Consider the following 17,304-nt stretch of genomic DNA (forward strand, 5'->3'; position numbering starts at 1 on the left):
ACCGTTCTGTTAAAAAATTGCTCTCGGAGCCGGAATCCAGAAGAGCACGTGCCAGGTGCTGGTTACCATTGTTGTCCACCATAACGATGATTGCTGTAGCCAGCAAGACTTGAGAGGAGTATTGCTGTGCCGCATTTGAAACCGTTGTATTCGTGGCTGCCGTATTAGCCATTTGAGACGAATTTAGATTTGGAGCCCCTTGCCCTTCCCTGTTGGAAGATGGAATGTTGCCCTTTGCAACCGCTGTGACCTTGCCTTCACCACCCCTTTCTGGCTTAAAGCAAACCAAGGTGTGATGACGACCCTTGCAGTTCCTGCACAAGTACTTGGATTGGCATTCCCGCGCCAAATGCCCCGGCCTGAAGCAGTTTCGGCAGAGGGAGTAAGTTCTCAGCAGGCCGTCCCTGTCTGAGACCGATAACCGTTGGAAAGAATTGCACTGGAACAGCGGATGATTTCCCGAACAAGCTACGCAGCGCCCCCCGGACGCTTGAGCCGAAGTAAAACTTGTTCGTGAAACGGATGGCTTCTGTTTCGCTGGTGGTTGCTGAACACCCCTAGTGTCCAGCGATTTGGCTGTCATTGACTCCAGAACGTGTACTCGCCGGTTGAGAAACTCTCTCAGTTCATCTAGAGAATCGGTTTCTTTGGACGATGAAAACTCTTCCCATCCCCTCCGTGTCACTGGATCCAAGCGTGACGTAAGAATATTCACCAGCAGTAAGTCCTTGTACTCCGCTGGCTGGACAACCTGGTCGAGAGTTCGAACAATTCGCTCAAAACCTTCCAACAGCGAATGTAGTTCCCCAATGGATTCCTTGGAAAGCGATGGCAATGATAGCAGCGATTGAATCTGCCGTTTCTTCAACTGCTTGCTGTTGTTGTAACGTTTCAGTAGCATATCCCATGCTACTTGATAGTTTGCCTTGGTTACCTGTAGCGGATCGATCAGGCTCCGTGGTTCCCCTTGAAGGCATCCTTTTAAGTAATGGAACTTTTCCACTTCTGGCAGGTCCGGCTTCCAATGGATGAGCGAGGTGAAGAGGTCTCGGAAACTCAACCATTCGTCGATGTCTCCGTTGAAACTTTGTAGCTTGATTTGGGGCAAGCGAACGTTGTCCAGCGCACCCTGCACAGAAGTGTCATGTGTCCGCACACTCTGGTCTAGCAGCAAAGGTTCCTTTCTTTCCTTCGCTTGATCAACGAGAAAAGACTTAGCCTCATAAAACCGGTTGTTGAACTCCCGCCTTTCCTTGTCATAAGTCTCGTCTTCCTTGTAGTCGTCATGGGACTTGATCTCGACTAACGTTTCCGAAAATTTATCCCAAATGTTCTCCAACTTCTCAAGTCGGACTTCCACCTGAGAAAGCTTCGTATCCTCCTTGAAGTTCTCGATGAATTCCCAAATGTCCTGCAGCAAAGACTGTGACTCCATAAGCCTAGCTATAAGCTGCTTCAACGACGGTTTCTTGGCGGACGATCCGGCTGGCGGCATGGCTGACGTCACAGTGCACCGGTAACAGAACGAGAGAGATGGAGGTGTAATATTCCGCGTATACGCCTAGCTCGGCTGGCATATACTATCGTGTTCACTAACCTGGCGAAACAGGCTGTTGTGCCTAACAAAACGTTTCAATCACAGAGCACTAATAATCCAAATATCTCGCACGTCAGCCAGTCGTCTCAGCAGTTTGTAAGCAGTAGGGAGTGAAGAGGAGGAATAGGCGATGTAATAATCAAAATAAGTTAGTATTATGTATGGTATGCTTCGACTGGACATATACTTGTTCTTTAACATTTACCTGTGAGACAAGTTTCAGCACTAGTCCAGCGAATGTCTTTCTGGTTGCCTCCAGTTCCAGCACCATGCAGTCCAACTAGCGACGAAATCAGTTCATTTGCGATGAAATCAAGCCTCCAAAAATCCGAAATCCAAATCTCGACGAGTGTGTGCATGCGTTTTATGGAAGATTGCAGGTGTTAGAATTTTGTAGTTCCCTAGGATCGGCTGGACATATAGTAAGCAGTCTTCACTAACCTGACCAAAAGTCGCGCAATGGATGTCCAAGCAAATCCGTGATGTCCTCAAAGCGTAATGGTGGATATCCTTTCTTCCATTGAAAAACTGATCCTTTGTCGCGTTAATCCTTTATCGTGTCGATTGCACAAGAACAACCCCTTTGTTCAACACTTGGCGGCTAAGATGGCACCGATTTGCGCCGTTTTTCCGTATCTGCACACCTGCACCGACAGCGTCCTATTCGAGCTTCCGTTGATCTTCCCTGGTGCCATCCGGCTCGAAGGACCACAATGTGCGAACCTTTCTGATTACCTTATCTTCGATTGAGTGGAATGAGCCCTTTAGTATGGTTCGACATCGACCGTTGGATGGAGAGGGAAGCGGGGATCCAGCGGAGACTGAGGCATCAGTCTAGTTCAACTCCGAAGCTCTTGGGTATAAATCCTTTAATCCGGGAGCATCCACCAGGATCACATGCACGGTTATTCCAAAATAAATTAAGCACATCTCATCGTTGGAATAGCTTAAAACATTTATTAAAAATACACTTTATAGAGGAGACACAAACATCATGCACTTTACTACTATGTATTTGGACTTAAAAACTAACGAATTAAAAAACTGCGTATGGGCTCGTTACCCAGTGTTCTTATCGGGGAACCAAATCCAACTGTCGATCGAGCATCCTTCAGTCGAGGTCAAGGTTCGGTTGTAAAGAGCCGATAAATGCTGACCGGAGAGTGAGGGACTCACTCTCTATCGCCTCTATCGGTTACCTATCCAGTTGCTGGTGCCTATGCAATACATGCGTGGATGGTGATGATGTTCTACGGATGGCGATTCGTAAAGCACATGTAGAGATTGGACAAATCAAGCATCCGAAAGATATTCAATTTGCAAAAAAAGAGAGCTAACCGCGGTGGAGGTTGGTACTCGGATTCTGATGGCTTTTCCGCAAACGTGACCTTTAAGTGGTCTTGTTGTGTAGGGGATATCACGCCTATCTAGAGAGTAGGAGATTGAGGGTTCGAGTCCCTCCAAGACACGTGGATTCTTTTTCGCAAATTTCATATCAATTTGTCTATTTCGAAACATGTGCTGTGCATATGCACAGTCAAGATATTTAACAAAAAAAAATGGTTTTCGTACGGCCGAGTTGCCGAATAATATGCGATTAATTGTAATCCTTCTCATCCAGTTTGTTCGACAATTCACAGGCACTGTAGTCTGTTCTTTCCGTCCTTGCATACTTTACTAGAGAGTGTTTCGAACTTAAAATTAAAAAATTTTGATCGATTAACAATCTGTATGTATAATTAATTTGGTAAAATGGTATTCACGCTTGATTCTAACTAACTAGTACGTATCAAATTGATGTCAGCTCAGAATCCAAATATTCGTGCCATTTATGGTTAATACCACATCTAAAACAAATCGATAGATCTAAGGGCCTTATTCCAAGATTTTTTTGTGGATGGCAAAGAACTTATGCTTGAAACACATCCTATTGTTCGGGGCTTATAGGGTTCGTATCGTATTTAAAACCAGACGACACATCTTTTTGGTAACGCATGTGGATCAAAATGCTTTTCTTTGGGATTTTTTATGACCAAGAACTTAGTACACATTCTATTCTATGTACCATAAGAAACAGGTCGAAAGACCTTTGGTTACACGTGTAGATCTAAAAGCCTTACTCCAGGAATTTCTCGGATGACCAAGAATTTATGATGTGTATAGGGTGTCGAATAAGTTCGATAACACTTTCAAAATATGTTTAAAAAAATTAGATTAAATTATTTATTAGCCTGGTTTCATTGTATTGTTTATAAGAAAGATCTGCATGGGCATTTTGTTAAAGATTTTGAAAATTACCGTCTTGAACTGATCCAAGTTGCTGACCTTGTATTCGTTCAGCTTCGACATTACAAAGGATCAAACAAAAAAGTTTAGAGAGTTTATATCCGGGAAGCTGGAAGGCCGCAAAGTTTTGTCCAGAAAGTCCCCATATTAGGTTCAAATCGCATTTTTCGTGTATAAAGGGACACCGTCCTATTGAAACACGTAGTGCTCATTTCCGTAGTGGCACAGAGCCAGAGCCAAACCTCAGTTTTGTAGTACAATGGTTTCGGCCTTCAAAAACTTCAAATTACGATGCCCTGATACTTTTTTAACGCGTGTAATATACAAACAACAAGTGACAGAATATCAACACCACACACATTCGTTAGGGTATATATGCAGCTAAGGCTGACATCAATACTAAAACAGAATATGTATATGGGACATACATACACAATTATCAAACATTTATATTCGAACTTATTTATCACCCTGTACACAATCTATTCTCTGTGCCACAAGGAACATACATCACATGGTCACCCCAAGGAACCAATGGTTACGCATGTAGATCTAAAGGCCTTACTCCAGGAATTTCTTGGATGACCAAGAAGTTATAATGTGTACACATTCTATTCTCTGTACCACAAGAAGCATGTACCATATATTTGAAACAGGTCGATAGATTGCGCGACAATAAAAAAAACAATTTTCGATCAAAAGCAGTTTTTGACGCGGATTTTTTTTACACGGAAAAATTTACACTGTTTTTCAAAAAGGTCGCAAACCACGTAAAACACGCGAAAAATCGGTTTTCAGTTATGTCGTTTTTTACGCGATTTTTGGCATTTACGCGGTTTTGATTTACGGGGAACGTATCCCTAGCGTAAAAACCGACTCCAGTGTACTTAGTTTATACGGAACAGCTGGACTCATATGAATGAATGATAAAGGTAAATTGGTCGCTGAAGGAAGAAGCACTTTGCAAGCCCAGAATAATACCAAGGAAAGCTTTCAAGGACAAAATGGAATTAGAGCTGGATCGTTTGAAGAAATCCGGAATAGTTACAAAAGCATTTATTTTGGATGGGAAACGGGGAACCCCAATAATACCGGTTCTAAAAAATAGTTCAACCATTCTACTTTGACGTCTCGAACAAACATTTTCAGAAAAAAACATCGTCATCCTTTACCTATCATCGATACAGTTTTGGCCGCTACACAAGGAGTCACACATCATACTAAGCTGGATCTCAAGAATGCTTATTATAAAAAGAAACCAAGAAACCCCTGAGTACGCATCGAGGGGTGTTTCCTGCCCCCACGCGGATAAGACCACAATCGTCTATCAGTACTGTTCTTCAATGGGTAAGCTCAGTGAGCTATTACCGCCAGTAAATGCGTCAAAGGACACGTCTACAGATGGAGGCACCAGTTCAGGAAGCTTGATTTGAGACTTTCTTAGGTAAGAGCATGGTACTCTCCAACAGTTGATATTTATCCTGGTCAGTCCTTGCGAATACTGAGAAAGGGAAATGATAATTAGTTAGACACCTACTCAAGAAAGATGCTGAGAACTCTAAGACCTCTCATTACAACAAATGTTCAACTCAATGAACGCAGTGGTTCTACTCCCCAACAAAAAAAAAGACCTCTTATAGGATGCGAGTGAATTTTGCGTAAATACAAAACTAACGTTTCTGATAGTGAAGTTACGCAAAATGGATCTGGTAACACACGGTCTCTTTGACAGAACGATCTTATTTCAAAATCAGTATTTTCAAAATGCCAATACATTAAAGTATAGGTTTCCCCAAGTTCATTTACAAAATGTTCTATCGTGGGTCATTTTTCCATACATTTTGGGGGGTTAAAATTGCTATTTTTCAAGACTAGTGGACCTGACAGACGTTGTCCTGGAATCAAGGAATCAAGCAAATCCATCCAGTCGTTTTTTTCATTTTAATTCCATACATAGAAGATAAAAGATAAATAAATAGATTTGTATAGAATTTGCACTTAAAAAATACTGAAAACCCTAATTAGTCCACCTAGCAGTGATGATGCGTTCGTTCAAAAGGGTTGGGAAGCATATAAGAAAAGTCTAAAATAACACTTACAGGTGTTACTCATTGTGAAATTTCCTGCCGAACAAAACTTGTTGCAAGCGAATCGGATGAGCATAAATACCAAAAAAGTGATTTTTCCTATACAAATTAGTATTTTGGTCATAGGTGTTGAACTTAAAGTTCAATTTGAACAATTTTTAATGGGAAACTATGGGACAGTACTCCCCGACGAATGCAACTTTTGACCAGCATATCGGTTTAGGTTAAGTACCAAGTGAATAAGGTTAAGTGATTGAGCTTTTTGCACGGGTATTGCGTATAAAAAAAACGTTAATTGACCTCAACTTGTGAGCCCATAGTCCAATCCGACCAATTTTCAATAAGAAATAATGGGATAGAATTCTGCGTAGAATGCAACCTGTTGCGAGTTAATCGGTTAAATATAAGCTCTCGAAAAATGCTTAAGTTTTTGAAATGAATTGTTGGCAAAAAAAATGTATTGTGGTCATAACTTCTGAGCCCATAGTGCAAGCTGTCCCCTTTTTCAACAGAAAACAAAAAGACAGTATTTCCCGTCGATTGCAACTTGTTGCAAGCAAATGCCAGAAATATAAGTAAGTTCTTTGCACGGATTCCGCTTATAAAAACAGGAACAGGCAAGAATGGGGCATGATTTCCCGTCGAGTCCACTTAGTGTACGAGAAAGGCAATAATAGTGTTTTGACGATAACCTCTTAGCCAATTGTTCGATCTGGCCAATTTTCAATATAAAACAATGGAACAGGATTCTCCGTCGAATGCAACCTGTTGCGAGTAAATCAGCTTTGGGTAAGTACAAAAAAGTGAGCTGGACATTTTTACGTGCTTTTTTATAGAAAAAAAAAGTATTCCGACCATAACTTTTGAGCCCATAGTCCGATGTGGCCAAAAACAGTGTTTTTGGTCACACTTTACAGTTTCACTTTACAGTGCACTGTAATGTGGATTCGAGAATACTCATTTAAGGACTCCATGTCTAACGCAACTTGTTGCGAGCAAATCAAATGAAGTCGGATCCATAGGTGGATCTGGCCCATTTTCGATTAAAACCCCATATTAATCCACTTAGCGCCTTTCTCGATTCAATTGTTTGGTTTCGCCGTAGTGTGATAAACATCATAAATAATTGCCTAACTGGTTAAGAATTACTATATGAAAAAGTCTTTAATGCTTTTCGTTTTTCGTGTGCACACACACACATACACACGGACTGACAGACATTTGTTCAGTTCGACGAGCTGAGTCGATTGATATATAACACCATGGGTCTCCGAGACTTCTATAATAAATATTTTTTGGGGTGAAATGAAAGCCTTTCGGTACAACTTTGTTGTACGAGAAAGGCAAAAAACAATGGGACAGAATTCTCCATCTGTTGCTTTTTGTGGCTGAAAAATAGGTGAGATTTTTTTACGCGGTTTTCGCGTAAAAAAATAAGTTTTCACCATAACTTCGAAACTCATAGCAAGATCACGGCAATTTTAAATAGAAAGCAATGAATGCAATTTATTTCGAGCAAATTGTATAAGGGTAAGTATTGAAAAAATCGGTGAGACTATCTCACACGCTATTGACGTAAAAAATGTATTTTGACTAAACTTATTACCAAAGTCCGATGTGGCCAATTTTCAATAGAAAGCAATGAGAAAGGATTCCCCGTCGAATGTAACGACTAAAAATGGGCAAGACTTTTTTCGCACACACTGAACTGATTCGATTTGTATAAAACACAATGGGGAGACCTTCGATAAAAAGTTTGTTTTTGAAAAGAACATATCCCGAGTAGACGAAAATAGCTCAATAATATCAAATGTTGATAAGATAGCAAAATGAGATATGGACATGATTGATATAAAAGATAAAAGATCAGACGATAATATCAAAATTTTGCACTAAAATATCATTAGAAGATCAAGTTATGTTATTTGTAATAAGTGATCAATATCATGTGCCATTAGTTTGTTCTTATCCATAGCATATCGAGATATTTAAATGATATTTCGGTGCAAATTTTTGATATTGTTGCCTGTTCTTTTATCTCTTATATCTATCAAGTCCATATCATGTTTTGTTATTCTGTTCATGGCTTCTGCCCGGGATAGCCTTTCGGTACATTGAATGTACGAGAAATGTTCGACAGATGCTTAAAAGTTACTTTATTTTAGGGAGAAACTAAACCAACATATATCTTCTTCTTCTTCGTATTGGCATTACATCCCCAACTGGGACATTGTCGCCTCGCAGCTAAGTGTTCATTAAGCACTTGTTAACTGCGCATGTGTTAACTGCGAGGTTTCTAAGCCGAGTTACCATTTTTGCATTCGTATATCATGAGGCTAACACGATGATACATTTATGCCCAGAGAAGTTGAGAAATTTCCAATCCGAAAATTTCCTAGACTGGACCGGGAAACGAACCCAGCTACCTTCAGCATGGTCTTGCTTTGTAGCCGCGCATCTTACCACACGACCCCAACATATGTACCATGTATAACTTTTTAAGAGATAAATATACCATATGAACAACATTTTTTCGTTTCAAACAACATATAACAAACATATTGCGATTGAATCTTAATGGTGCATTAACACTTTTTTCTTCCATAGTAACAATATTATATTAAAACTTCAATTAGGCAATGTTGAACAAACATTCATGATTACTGTTTTATATATTCTTAAAACTGGTGTTATTATGACCACATGTTTTCCTCAAGATAAACATGCACCACATATACACAACACACTGTGAGATCGATATTTCAATCCAAGGTTTTTCTCCATTTCCTCGATATGCTTGATATGTCATTCACAGATGCGTCATGAAACTCTAATCAACGCTAATCAATACAAAAGAAACACCACAAACCGAACAATCTGCTACAAAATATTTGCATTATTTACTTTTTCTTCAGTTTTGTCACTCATCCTGGCAGGCGCATCCAACGCGAACGGAATGCCGAAATTTGGATCAATTTCCCTTCTCTACTGCTGCTCGTAAATCCTCGGAACGGGCCGAAAATCCTCCAAATGCTGCACTTCCGTTGTTTCGAACACCACACAAAACAGTTTGCCCTCGTCCGTTCGTTGAACCAGAACCCAGAAATTAACTTTTAATGAGAGAATGTTGCATTTTCCCAGGAACAGCACGCCTTTGGGTTCAGGAAAAGTTTCACTTCACTATACCGACAATTGCACCACACCGTACGCCAGCGGTGACGACTTGGTATGACGAGAAAGTCAGAACGCGAGCAAACAAAAAACACTGCGGCAACCGAACTGCCGGGTGGGCGGTGGGGGGAAGTTTCCTTCCCACCCACTGATGGGAGTGTGTGTGATGGTGAAGGCTGCTTCTGGAGGCCGCGCCGTAGTTCTGTCTCGATGCGGGAGCTAGATTCGCGCACGACGACCGCAACGATGCGAATGTCCTTTCGATTCCGGAGATTACGAGTCAGGACCGAACAAACACTCTATGGGGAGCAACCAACACCGATGGGGATACACACAAAAAACTCATCACGAGTCGAACCTTTTTGGTGTGTTGGTGTTGTTGGAGCATGGGTGAAGTTGAGAGAGCGTGCGAAAACGGGTGTTGCTTCAGAAGCTATCGTAAGGGGAGAGCTTTACAAAATGATTCAACACCATGAGTAAACGCTCCCCAGAACTTAGCGATTCGATCGCTGCGACGGCGACAACTAATCGCCGCAATTCTATCGTTGGGTCGCTGCAGGCAATGTTCCATTTACGCTTTATACCAACGGTGACAGAATCGCAGTCGCCAAGCGATATAATCACGATTGCCGCGTAGCGTGGAGGAAACCACAAAACATAATATATAGTTTTATAGTTTGTTCTGAACTGATTGAATCTAATCAGAAGTATAATAATAATGTATCAGAATCCTAACTATATCTCAAACTTTCTCATACTCTATCGAAACAATCGTTAAGGACGTTTCTCCCCTAACACTGAAAAATGTTTGATGGTATCGCTTCGCTCCAATCCAGAGAGTGAGAACCGTGCTAAAATAAATGCAAACAGGCAAAAGATTTCTCATGCGATTTCGCGTTTGACTGTGGGTTGATGGATGGAATCACGTGTTGATTTATTTATTACCACCGCACTGTTATATCAAAACACTCGTTTGGTTAGAAATTTAGTCGAAATCTATGAATGATAACATTTAGCAAAGGTTAACGGATTTAACACTAGAGAAGACATTTGTCATAAGACGAGTTTGTACGTCTTCTTCACCTTCGGCCTAGGCACTGTTGTCCTTCTCACCTCAGCTCTAGTTAGAAGGTACGTCTCGAGCGTCAGGCCAACAGGAGGTGCCGCTCAAACATCTAGCTGCTGATCAACGGAACGCTGTATACTAAGGAAGCAGCCCCACCAGCTCGATGTAGGTAACGCGACCCCGGTAGCGTTATGAAGCCTTTCAAATACCACCAAAAATGATGAAAGAAGAAAAAGAGAACCTTATTTTGGACAACCGATCCGGCAATCTCCCGGAATGTCAGGACCCTAAATGAACCTGGGTAAGTGAGTCTATTCGCTCGTGAACTGCAGAAGGTTGGAGTAAACGGGGCCACTATCCAAGAAGTACGGTGGCCTAGATCCGGAGAACGTGAATTCTGAGCCGTGAATCCCACGACCAACATGCATTCAAATATAACATCTATTACAGCGTTGAAAAAAAAAGCAGAGCAAGGAGTTGGTTTTGTAATGATGGGCAAGCAGATGAAGCGAGTTATGAGGTGAAAACCCATTAGCAAATGGATCTGTGTATTGAGGAAATGGGGCAAATAATAATTACAGAATAATCAACATTTACCTACCGCAAACGATGAATCCGACGACTTGAAGGACACGCTTTATGAAAGCCTTGATAAAGCCTATGGAAAGTGCCCAAATCATGACGTGAAAATTGTTGTCGAAGACACTAACGCTCAGGTCAGTAGATAGGACTTTTCCCGTCCTTTTAATCGGTATGAAGAGCTGTCACTCCGCTACCAATGACAACGGCCTAATAAATTTCGCTGCTGTCAGAAGGATGGCCATCAGCTGCACTTCATACCAGTTTTTGAAAGGTTTTTTTCTGATACGATAGCGAGGTTTATAGGGGAACGGTTCGCCACTTCATCTCAAAGCTCCTATTTCAATCCCATCAAAAACAAAGCAATGGAAAGGAATTTGGTTTGTTTATTATTTTTGTGATTTTTTTCAGCAGTGAGCACGCATATTGACAAAAAGAAGCGACGAATTTGGTGCCGTATTTCTTTGTTTAGCGATGAGATGGATATATGTACAGTGAGATGGAGATCGGAACATTTCCCCTATATAGCATTGTAAAGATAATTAAAAGGTAAAAATTTTAAAAAGTTAAAATACGGCGAAAACACTTAATATTAGATGTATTTTCAACTTTAAAAGTCAGCCACTTTTTTTCCCCGCATTTCCCCGCGAAGATATTTAGTTGGGGATCATATATGGGATGTGTACTTTCAGATTCCCACGGAAAATCTTGCGCAAACTTGCGCCATTTTGAGAAAACGCGATTTGAAAAAAACGCTTGTGCTCCAAAACTTGTCTGTTTTTCCTTAGTGTGCATCATTGCAACACAAATTTCAATATTATATTATAACAAACGTTCTTTCCTATTTGTTCTTGATATTTTGTGAATAAAAACTCGATGTCGTTTGGAAATTTATATACATATTAATCGCGAAATTTCTGGAATTGGTACTTAACAACATTTTCCTGTTATGACAACATTGAAAACATCTTATATGCTCGAAAAAAGGAAGAAAATTGTCCGCCAGTTTGTATGGGGAGGCCCCATAGTGCGATGGTAGTTGAAAAACGATTTTGCAATGAATACACTTTAATATACCGCAATACACTGCTCTTTCTCTAAACGAGAATAATAATGAACGAGAACCATATATTTTACTTAACAAAGTAGGGAACAACCCTAACATAGCACTGCGACGCATTGCGAGTGTTGATCGTTGCTAATCAGTTCGATGTTTGAAATTCAGTTCGCAAAAAAAAAATCATGGAGACAGTACGAACCTTTATTGGTACGCCGGGGGGTTGTTTAAATTGGTTTGGAATTCGGCCGATGCGTTTAGTGCACTGAAAATATTATACACGTTCACACAATATTCTTTTAAATGTGAATCGAACGTGTTTTATCAATCGTCATTTTCACTACCCATCCACGTTAAAGTCGCAAGGAATAAATGTGAATCAACACCACTTGGAAAAACTGTTGATTATGACGTGTTTTGAACTTGGTTTGACGTAGCAAATAACACTTCGCAACAGAAAATATTTGTTCAATATGTTTGAATCGAAAAAATAGCAAACGCTCAGAAAAAATGTAATTTTTCATGTTTTTGCACATGGCTGCAAGTTTCTAGTGTTTTGATCGGAGTTTTGTTTCAAAAAGGTAAGTTTTGATAAATTCAAACTTACAAAAAATGTAAATGAATTTATGCCCAACTTTTTCAGATAAACTTAAACTTCGGATTGCAGAATTATATTTTGCATGAAAACATGCATGTAGGGAATTTGGCTGAGATCCAAAAAAAAGACTAATACGAAAAATTGAACAAAAATGCCATCTTATTTCCATATGCATGATTGTTGAAGTATTTTTTTTTATTATAATAAATGTATTATTCTACGAACGTTGTTACTGCGTTTCATTAATAGATAATGTTCGAATTATTACCTTCATTTTGGAATTAATAAAGAAAAGCATTGAGCCCCATTTTCCACTGAAACATTCCACCACATTTTAACGTGTTTCTCATTTCCATTCTTACTTTATTTCTATTATATCGGACGTTCCATTTTTTGACATTTGGAACTGGATTCACACGTTATGTTGATATGTTTCCCAAGTAGTGAGAATTCATGTGTGAAACCAGTATCATGAGCGTGTAGATTATTTTCAGTGATGGACAGGATACGACAAGTAGGGTAATTGATCCGATAGTCGTGAGTGTTCCTATAGTTGCGGTAGTGTTGTTTTTACAAAAACTACGCATTTAACGCTGCATCCCATATAGTCAATCAAACTGTAGTCCTGTCGTTGGATGAAATAACGTAAAACGGTTTGGATTTCCATTAAAATCGGTAAATTATTACTAAAATACATTATCTTTTTCTCGTCTTTGCACCAATAGTCGCGGTAGTCGGAATAATTTTCTTTGGCGATTTTTTTAGCTAAAATTTTACTAAAAATGATGTATTACTGGGAAAATGTAAGATTTTCAGGGTTTAACATTTTTAAATGCTAAGGCACTGTCCATAAGCCACGTGAACATGCTAGTGGGTGACAAGGGTTAGTGAAAAGACATAGGAAATGTATATTTATCATCAATGGTAACTGGTTCAGGTTCCTGGCAAGTAAGGAGTGCTTCAAGGGAACGTCCATGATCTCCTTAATCTTCGGGACGGATGGGTCATATATGCCCAGCGTTTTAGATTGGCTGTGATAAATCACAGAAGAGAGCTTGGTCCCCAGTTTCTTCAGCAAAAATGTTCATCAGCAGCCGAATTCCGATGGGCCAAGAAAAAATATAGAAAAATTTCTTTACAAATAGAGATTTATAAATTTCCTTTCTCTTTCCAAAAATTTCTTCTCTTCATACCATATTCCGATAGACTGAAGAGAAAGAAAAACTAAAATTTCTTGCGAAGAAAAATATTAGTTCACTTATTTTCCACTAGATGTCTTTTGACCACTATTTGTATACTTTAGCTTTCGCTTATAGTTACCGAAATAATGAAAGAAAAAAATGATTAATATTCAAACTAATGATGAAAATATGCAGTAACAGATGACTGTCTGAAAATAACGAATGCTCTAACTTTCTTACTTCGGTGTATTAACCATTAGCTTTAGCTTTAGCTTAGCTTTAGCTTAGCTTTAGCTTAGCTTTAGCTTAGCTTTAGCTTAGCTTTAGCTTAGCTTTAGCTTAGCTTTAGCTTAGCTTTAGCTTAGCTTTAGCTTAGCTTTATTAGCTAGCTTGCTTAGCTTAGCTTAGCTTTTAAGCTTAGCTTAGCTTAGCTTAGCTTAGCTTTTAGCTTAGTTTTTGAAGGAAGCTTTAGCTTAGCTTTTAGCTTAGCTTTAGCTTAGTTTTAGCTTAGCTTAGCTCAGCCCCCAGCTCAGCCACCCCACCCACCCCACCCCTGTCCAGCCCCACCACCCCACTCAGCCCCAGCCCACCACCTGTTCCCAGCCCCACCCCCACCCCACCCCACCCACTGTTCCCACCCCACCAGCCCACTCCACCCTGTCCTGTTCCCAGCCCCACCCCTGCCCCTGTTCCTCCTGTTCCCACCCTGTTCCCACCCCACCAGCTCCAGCCTGAAATTCCCACCTCCCAGCCCCATCCTGTTCCACCTGTTCCCACCCCACCCCACTCCCACCTGTTCCACCCCCCTGTTCCTGTTCCCCCAGCCCCACCACCCCCACCTGCCCCTGTCCACCCCTGTTCTGTTCCTGTCAGGCTCCCACCCCCTGTTCCCAGTTCCACCCCAGCTCCCACCCCACCCACCCTGTTCCCACCCCCTGTTCCCAGCCCTGTTCCCAGCCCCACCCCTGTTCCCACCCCAGCCCCACCCACCCCTCAGTCTCTCACTCCCACCCCAGCTCCCCTGTTCACCCCAGCCCACCATTCTCACCCCCACCTCCAGCCTCACCCCAGCCTCCAGCCCCCCAGCCCCAGCCTCACTCCTGTTCCCACTCCTTCACCCCTCACCTCAGCCTCAGCCCCAGCCTGTTCCACAGCCTGTCTCCAGCCCACCTGTTCCCCAGCCCTGTTCCAGCCCCACCCCTGTTCCAGCCTCCACCCCTGTTCCACCCTGTTCCCCAGCCCCAGCCCACCTGTTCTCCCACCCTCCCCAGCCCCACCTGTTCCAGCCCACCCACACCCCCCACCTGTTCCCACTCTGTTCCCACCTGTTCCCCCCCACCACTCCCAGCCCACCCCAGTTCCTGTTCCCCCACTCCACCCCTGTTCAGCCCCACCCAGTTCCACCCCACCTGTTCCCCACTCCCTGTTCCAGCCCCTGTTCCACCCCACCTGTTCAGCTCCTGTCCCACCCACCTGTTCAGCCCTGTTCCCACCCCACCACCCCTGTCTCCACCCCAGTTCCCCCACTCCAGCCCATCTGTTCCAGCTCCCACTCCACTCCAGCCCACCACCTGTCTCACCCACCTCACCCCACCACCCCTGTTCCTGACCCCCCCCAGCCCACCAGCCCCACCCCATCTGTTCCCACCCCAGCCCCACCCCAGCCCTGTTCCCACAGCCCCACCCTGTTCCTCACCTGTTCCTTGCCACCCTGTTCCTGTTCCCTGTTCACCCCACCTGTTCCTGTTCAGCCCTGTTCACTCCCCACCAGCCCCACTCCACCCCACCAGCCCCACCTCTGTCTGTTCCCCCCACCCCACTGTCCACCAGTTCAGCCCCACCCACCTGTTCCCCAGCCCCACCCCTGTTCCAGCTTCTCACCTGTTCCACCCCACCCCTGTCCTCACCTGTTCCACTCCAGCCCCACCAGCACTCCAGCACCAGCCTCCACCTGTTCCAGCCTCAGCCTCCCACTCAGCCTCAGCCTGTTCCAGCCTCAGCCCACCTGTTCAGCCCACCCCACCACCCCACCAGCCCCACCTGTTCCACCTGTTCCCTGTTCCAGCCCTGTTCCCCCCTGTTCACCCCACTCACCCCACCCCACCAGCCTCCACCAGTCCTGTTCCATCTGTTCACCCACCACTGTTCCCCCCAGCTCCAGCCTCAGCCTGTTCCACCACCCCTCCCCACCCTGTTCCTGTCTCCCCCCACCTGTTCCTGTTCCCAGCACCCTCCCACCCCACCCCACCAGCCTGTTCCTGTTCCTGTTCCCACCCTGTTCAGCCCACCCCACCCCAGCCCACCTGTTCCTGTTCCCCACCCCTGTCCCCACCCACCTGTTCCCACCCCTGTTCCACCTGTTCCACCCCACCTCCACCCTGTTCCCACCTGTTCCCAGCCCCAGCTCCCACCCTGTTCCACCCCTGTTCAGTTCCTGTTCCCACCCCTGTTCCAGCCCAGCCCTGTTCACTCCTGTTCCCACCCAGCCCCTGTTCCTGTTCCCCACCAGCCCCAGCCTCAGCCCACCTCAGCTCCCAGCCCCCTGTCTCAGCTTTAGCTTAGCTCCAGCTCCAGCCTTTTAGCTTCCCCAGCTAGCCTAGCTTTCTTACCCCAGCTTAGCCTGTTAGCTAGCTAGCTTAGCTTTAGCTTAGCTTTAGCTTAGCTTAGCTTTAGCTTAGCTTTAGCTTAGCTTTAGCTTAGCTTTTGAAATCTGCGTACTTTTTATTATGATAGTTGATTGTGCACATATGCATCATGATATTTGACTAATTCGGATGTTTTGGAATGTTTGCCTTGAAAAAATGTAATCAAATAATCAATCAAACGCGATTCTTCTTCTTTCTCAATGGCTCTACATTCCATCTGGAACTTGGCCTGATTTTCAACTTTGCTTTCAATTAGCATTTCACAGTTATTTATTGAAAGCTTTTCTATGCTTGTCATTGCATGAGTATGTATCTTAAGTGACAATTAAGTGTAATGGATGCATGCCCAGTGAACCGAGAACATTTTCCACATTATTTGGCACTCATTATGGGTAGAGAAGACTCAATTATACCGTAAAATTTCTTCCTCGAAAAATCTCTTATCGAATTTCTCCCACAAAAAATTGGAAGAAATTTAAATTCTCGTTTTCTTTTTCATCTGTCAAAAAATTTCTTCCACACTTTCGTCGGAGCTCCAAAATAAGAAAATTTTCAAAATCTCTTCAAGAATTTCTTTTCTTACAAAAGATTTTTTAAACGGAACTCGGCTGCAGGGCTCCACTTTTTATTTCGAAACCATCCATAGCGGATTGCACCATAGTAATTGTGAAATCAATAGTGGGAATTTTCCTCCGGGAGATCAGGAATATCAGTAAAAATGATCAATTCCAAAAGTTCATCCAACTGCTTTGCTAATTTTCGCTTTCATTCATATGGGTGAATTATGTATGCAATCAATAGCGAAAATCCTCCGTGATATACAATGATAATAATAAAAGTCGAGTCAAGTACGAGACATTGAAGTCGGCCTTACTGTTGAGGTCGTAATACGTATCTGTAAAAGATACAATCAAGTGGTGGAATTAAATGGAATTCTGCAAACAAAATCCGGAACATCCGTCAAAGTGGCCAATTCCAAAAGTTAGCGTAATAGATCATCATTAGCCAGCGAAGCGACGGCGGTGTGGCGACGTTCT

The 17,304-nt window shown here is 42.7% G+C and overlaps 1 protein-coding gene across 9 annotated transcripts in view; it reads right to left on the bottom strand.

The window, feature by feature from the left end:
- The window catches only part of LOC134222461 (calcium-transporting ATPase type 2C member 1), a 277,179-nt gene that overhangs the window by 244,538 nt on the left and 15,337 nt on the right, over positions 1-17,304 (bottom strand). The window contains exon 1 of one of the 9 annotated variants that reach the window (XM_062701612.1): positions 8,875-9,121. The exons of the other annotated variants lie outside the window; for them this stretch is intronic. Within the exon in view, the coding sequence (XP_062557596.1) occupies positions 8,875-8,898 (24 nt within the window). The 5' untranslated portion in view covers positions 8,899-9,121. Of the gene's footprint in view, positions 1-8,874; positions 9,122-17,304 lie in introns of those variants that run through there. 9 annotated transcript variants of the gene reach the window in all.

This window comes from Armigeres subalbatus, chromosome 3 (assembly GCF_024139115.2).
Source record: "Armigeres subalbatus isolate Guangzhou_Male chromosome 3, GZ_Asu_2, whole genome shotgun sequence".
Taxonomy (NCBI): Eukaryota; Metazoa; Arthropoda; class Insecta; order Diptera; family Culicidae; genus Armigeres; species Armigeres subalbatus.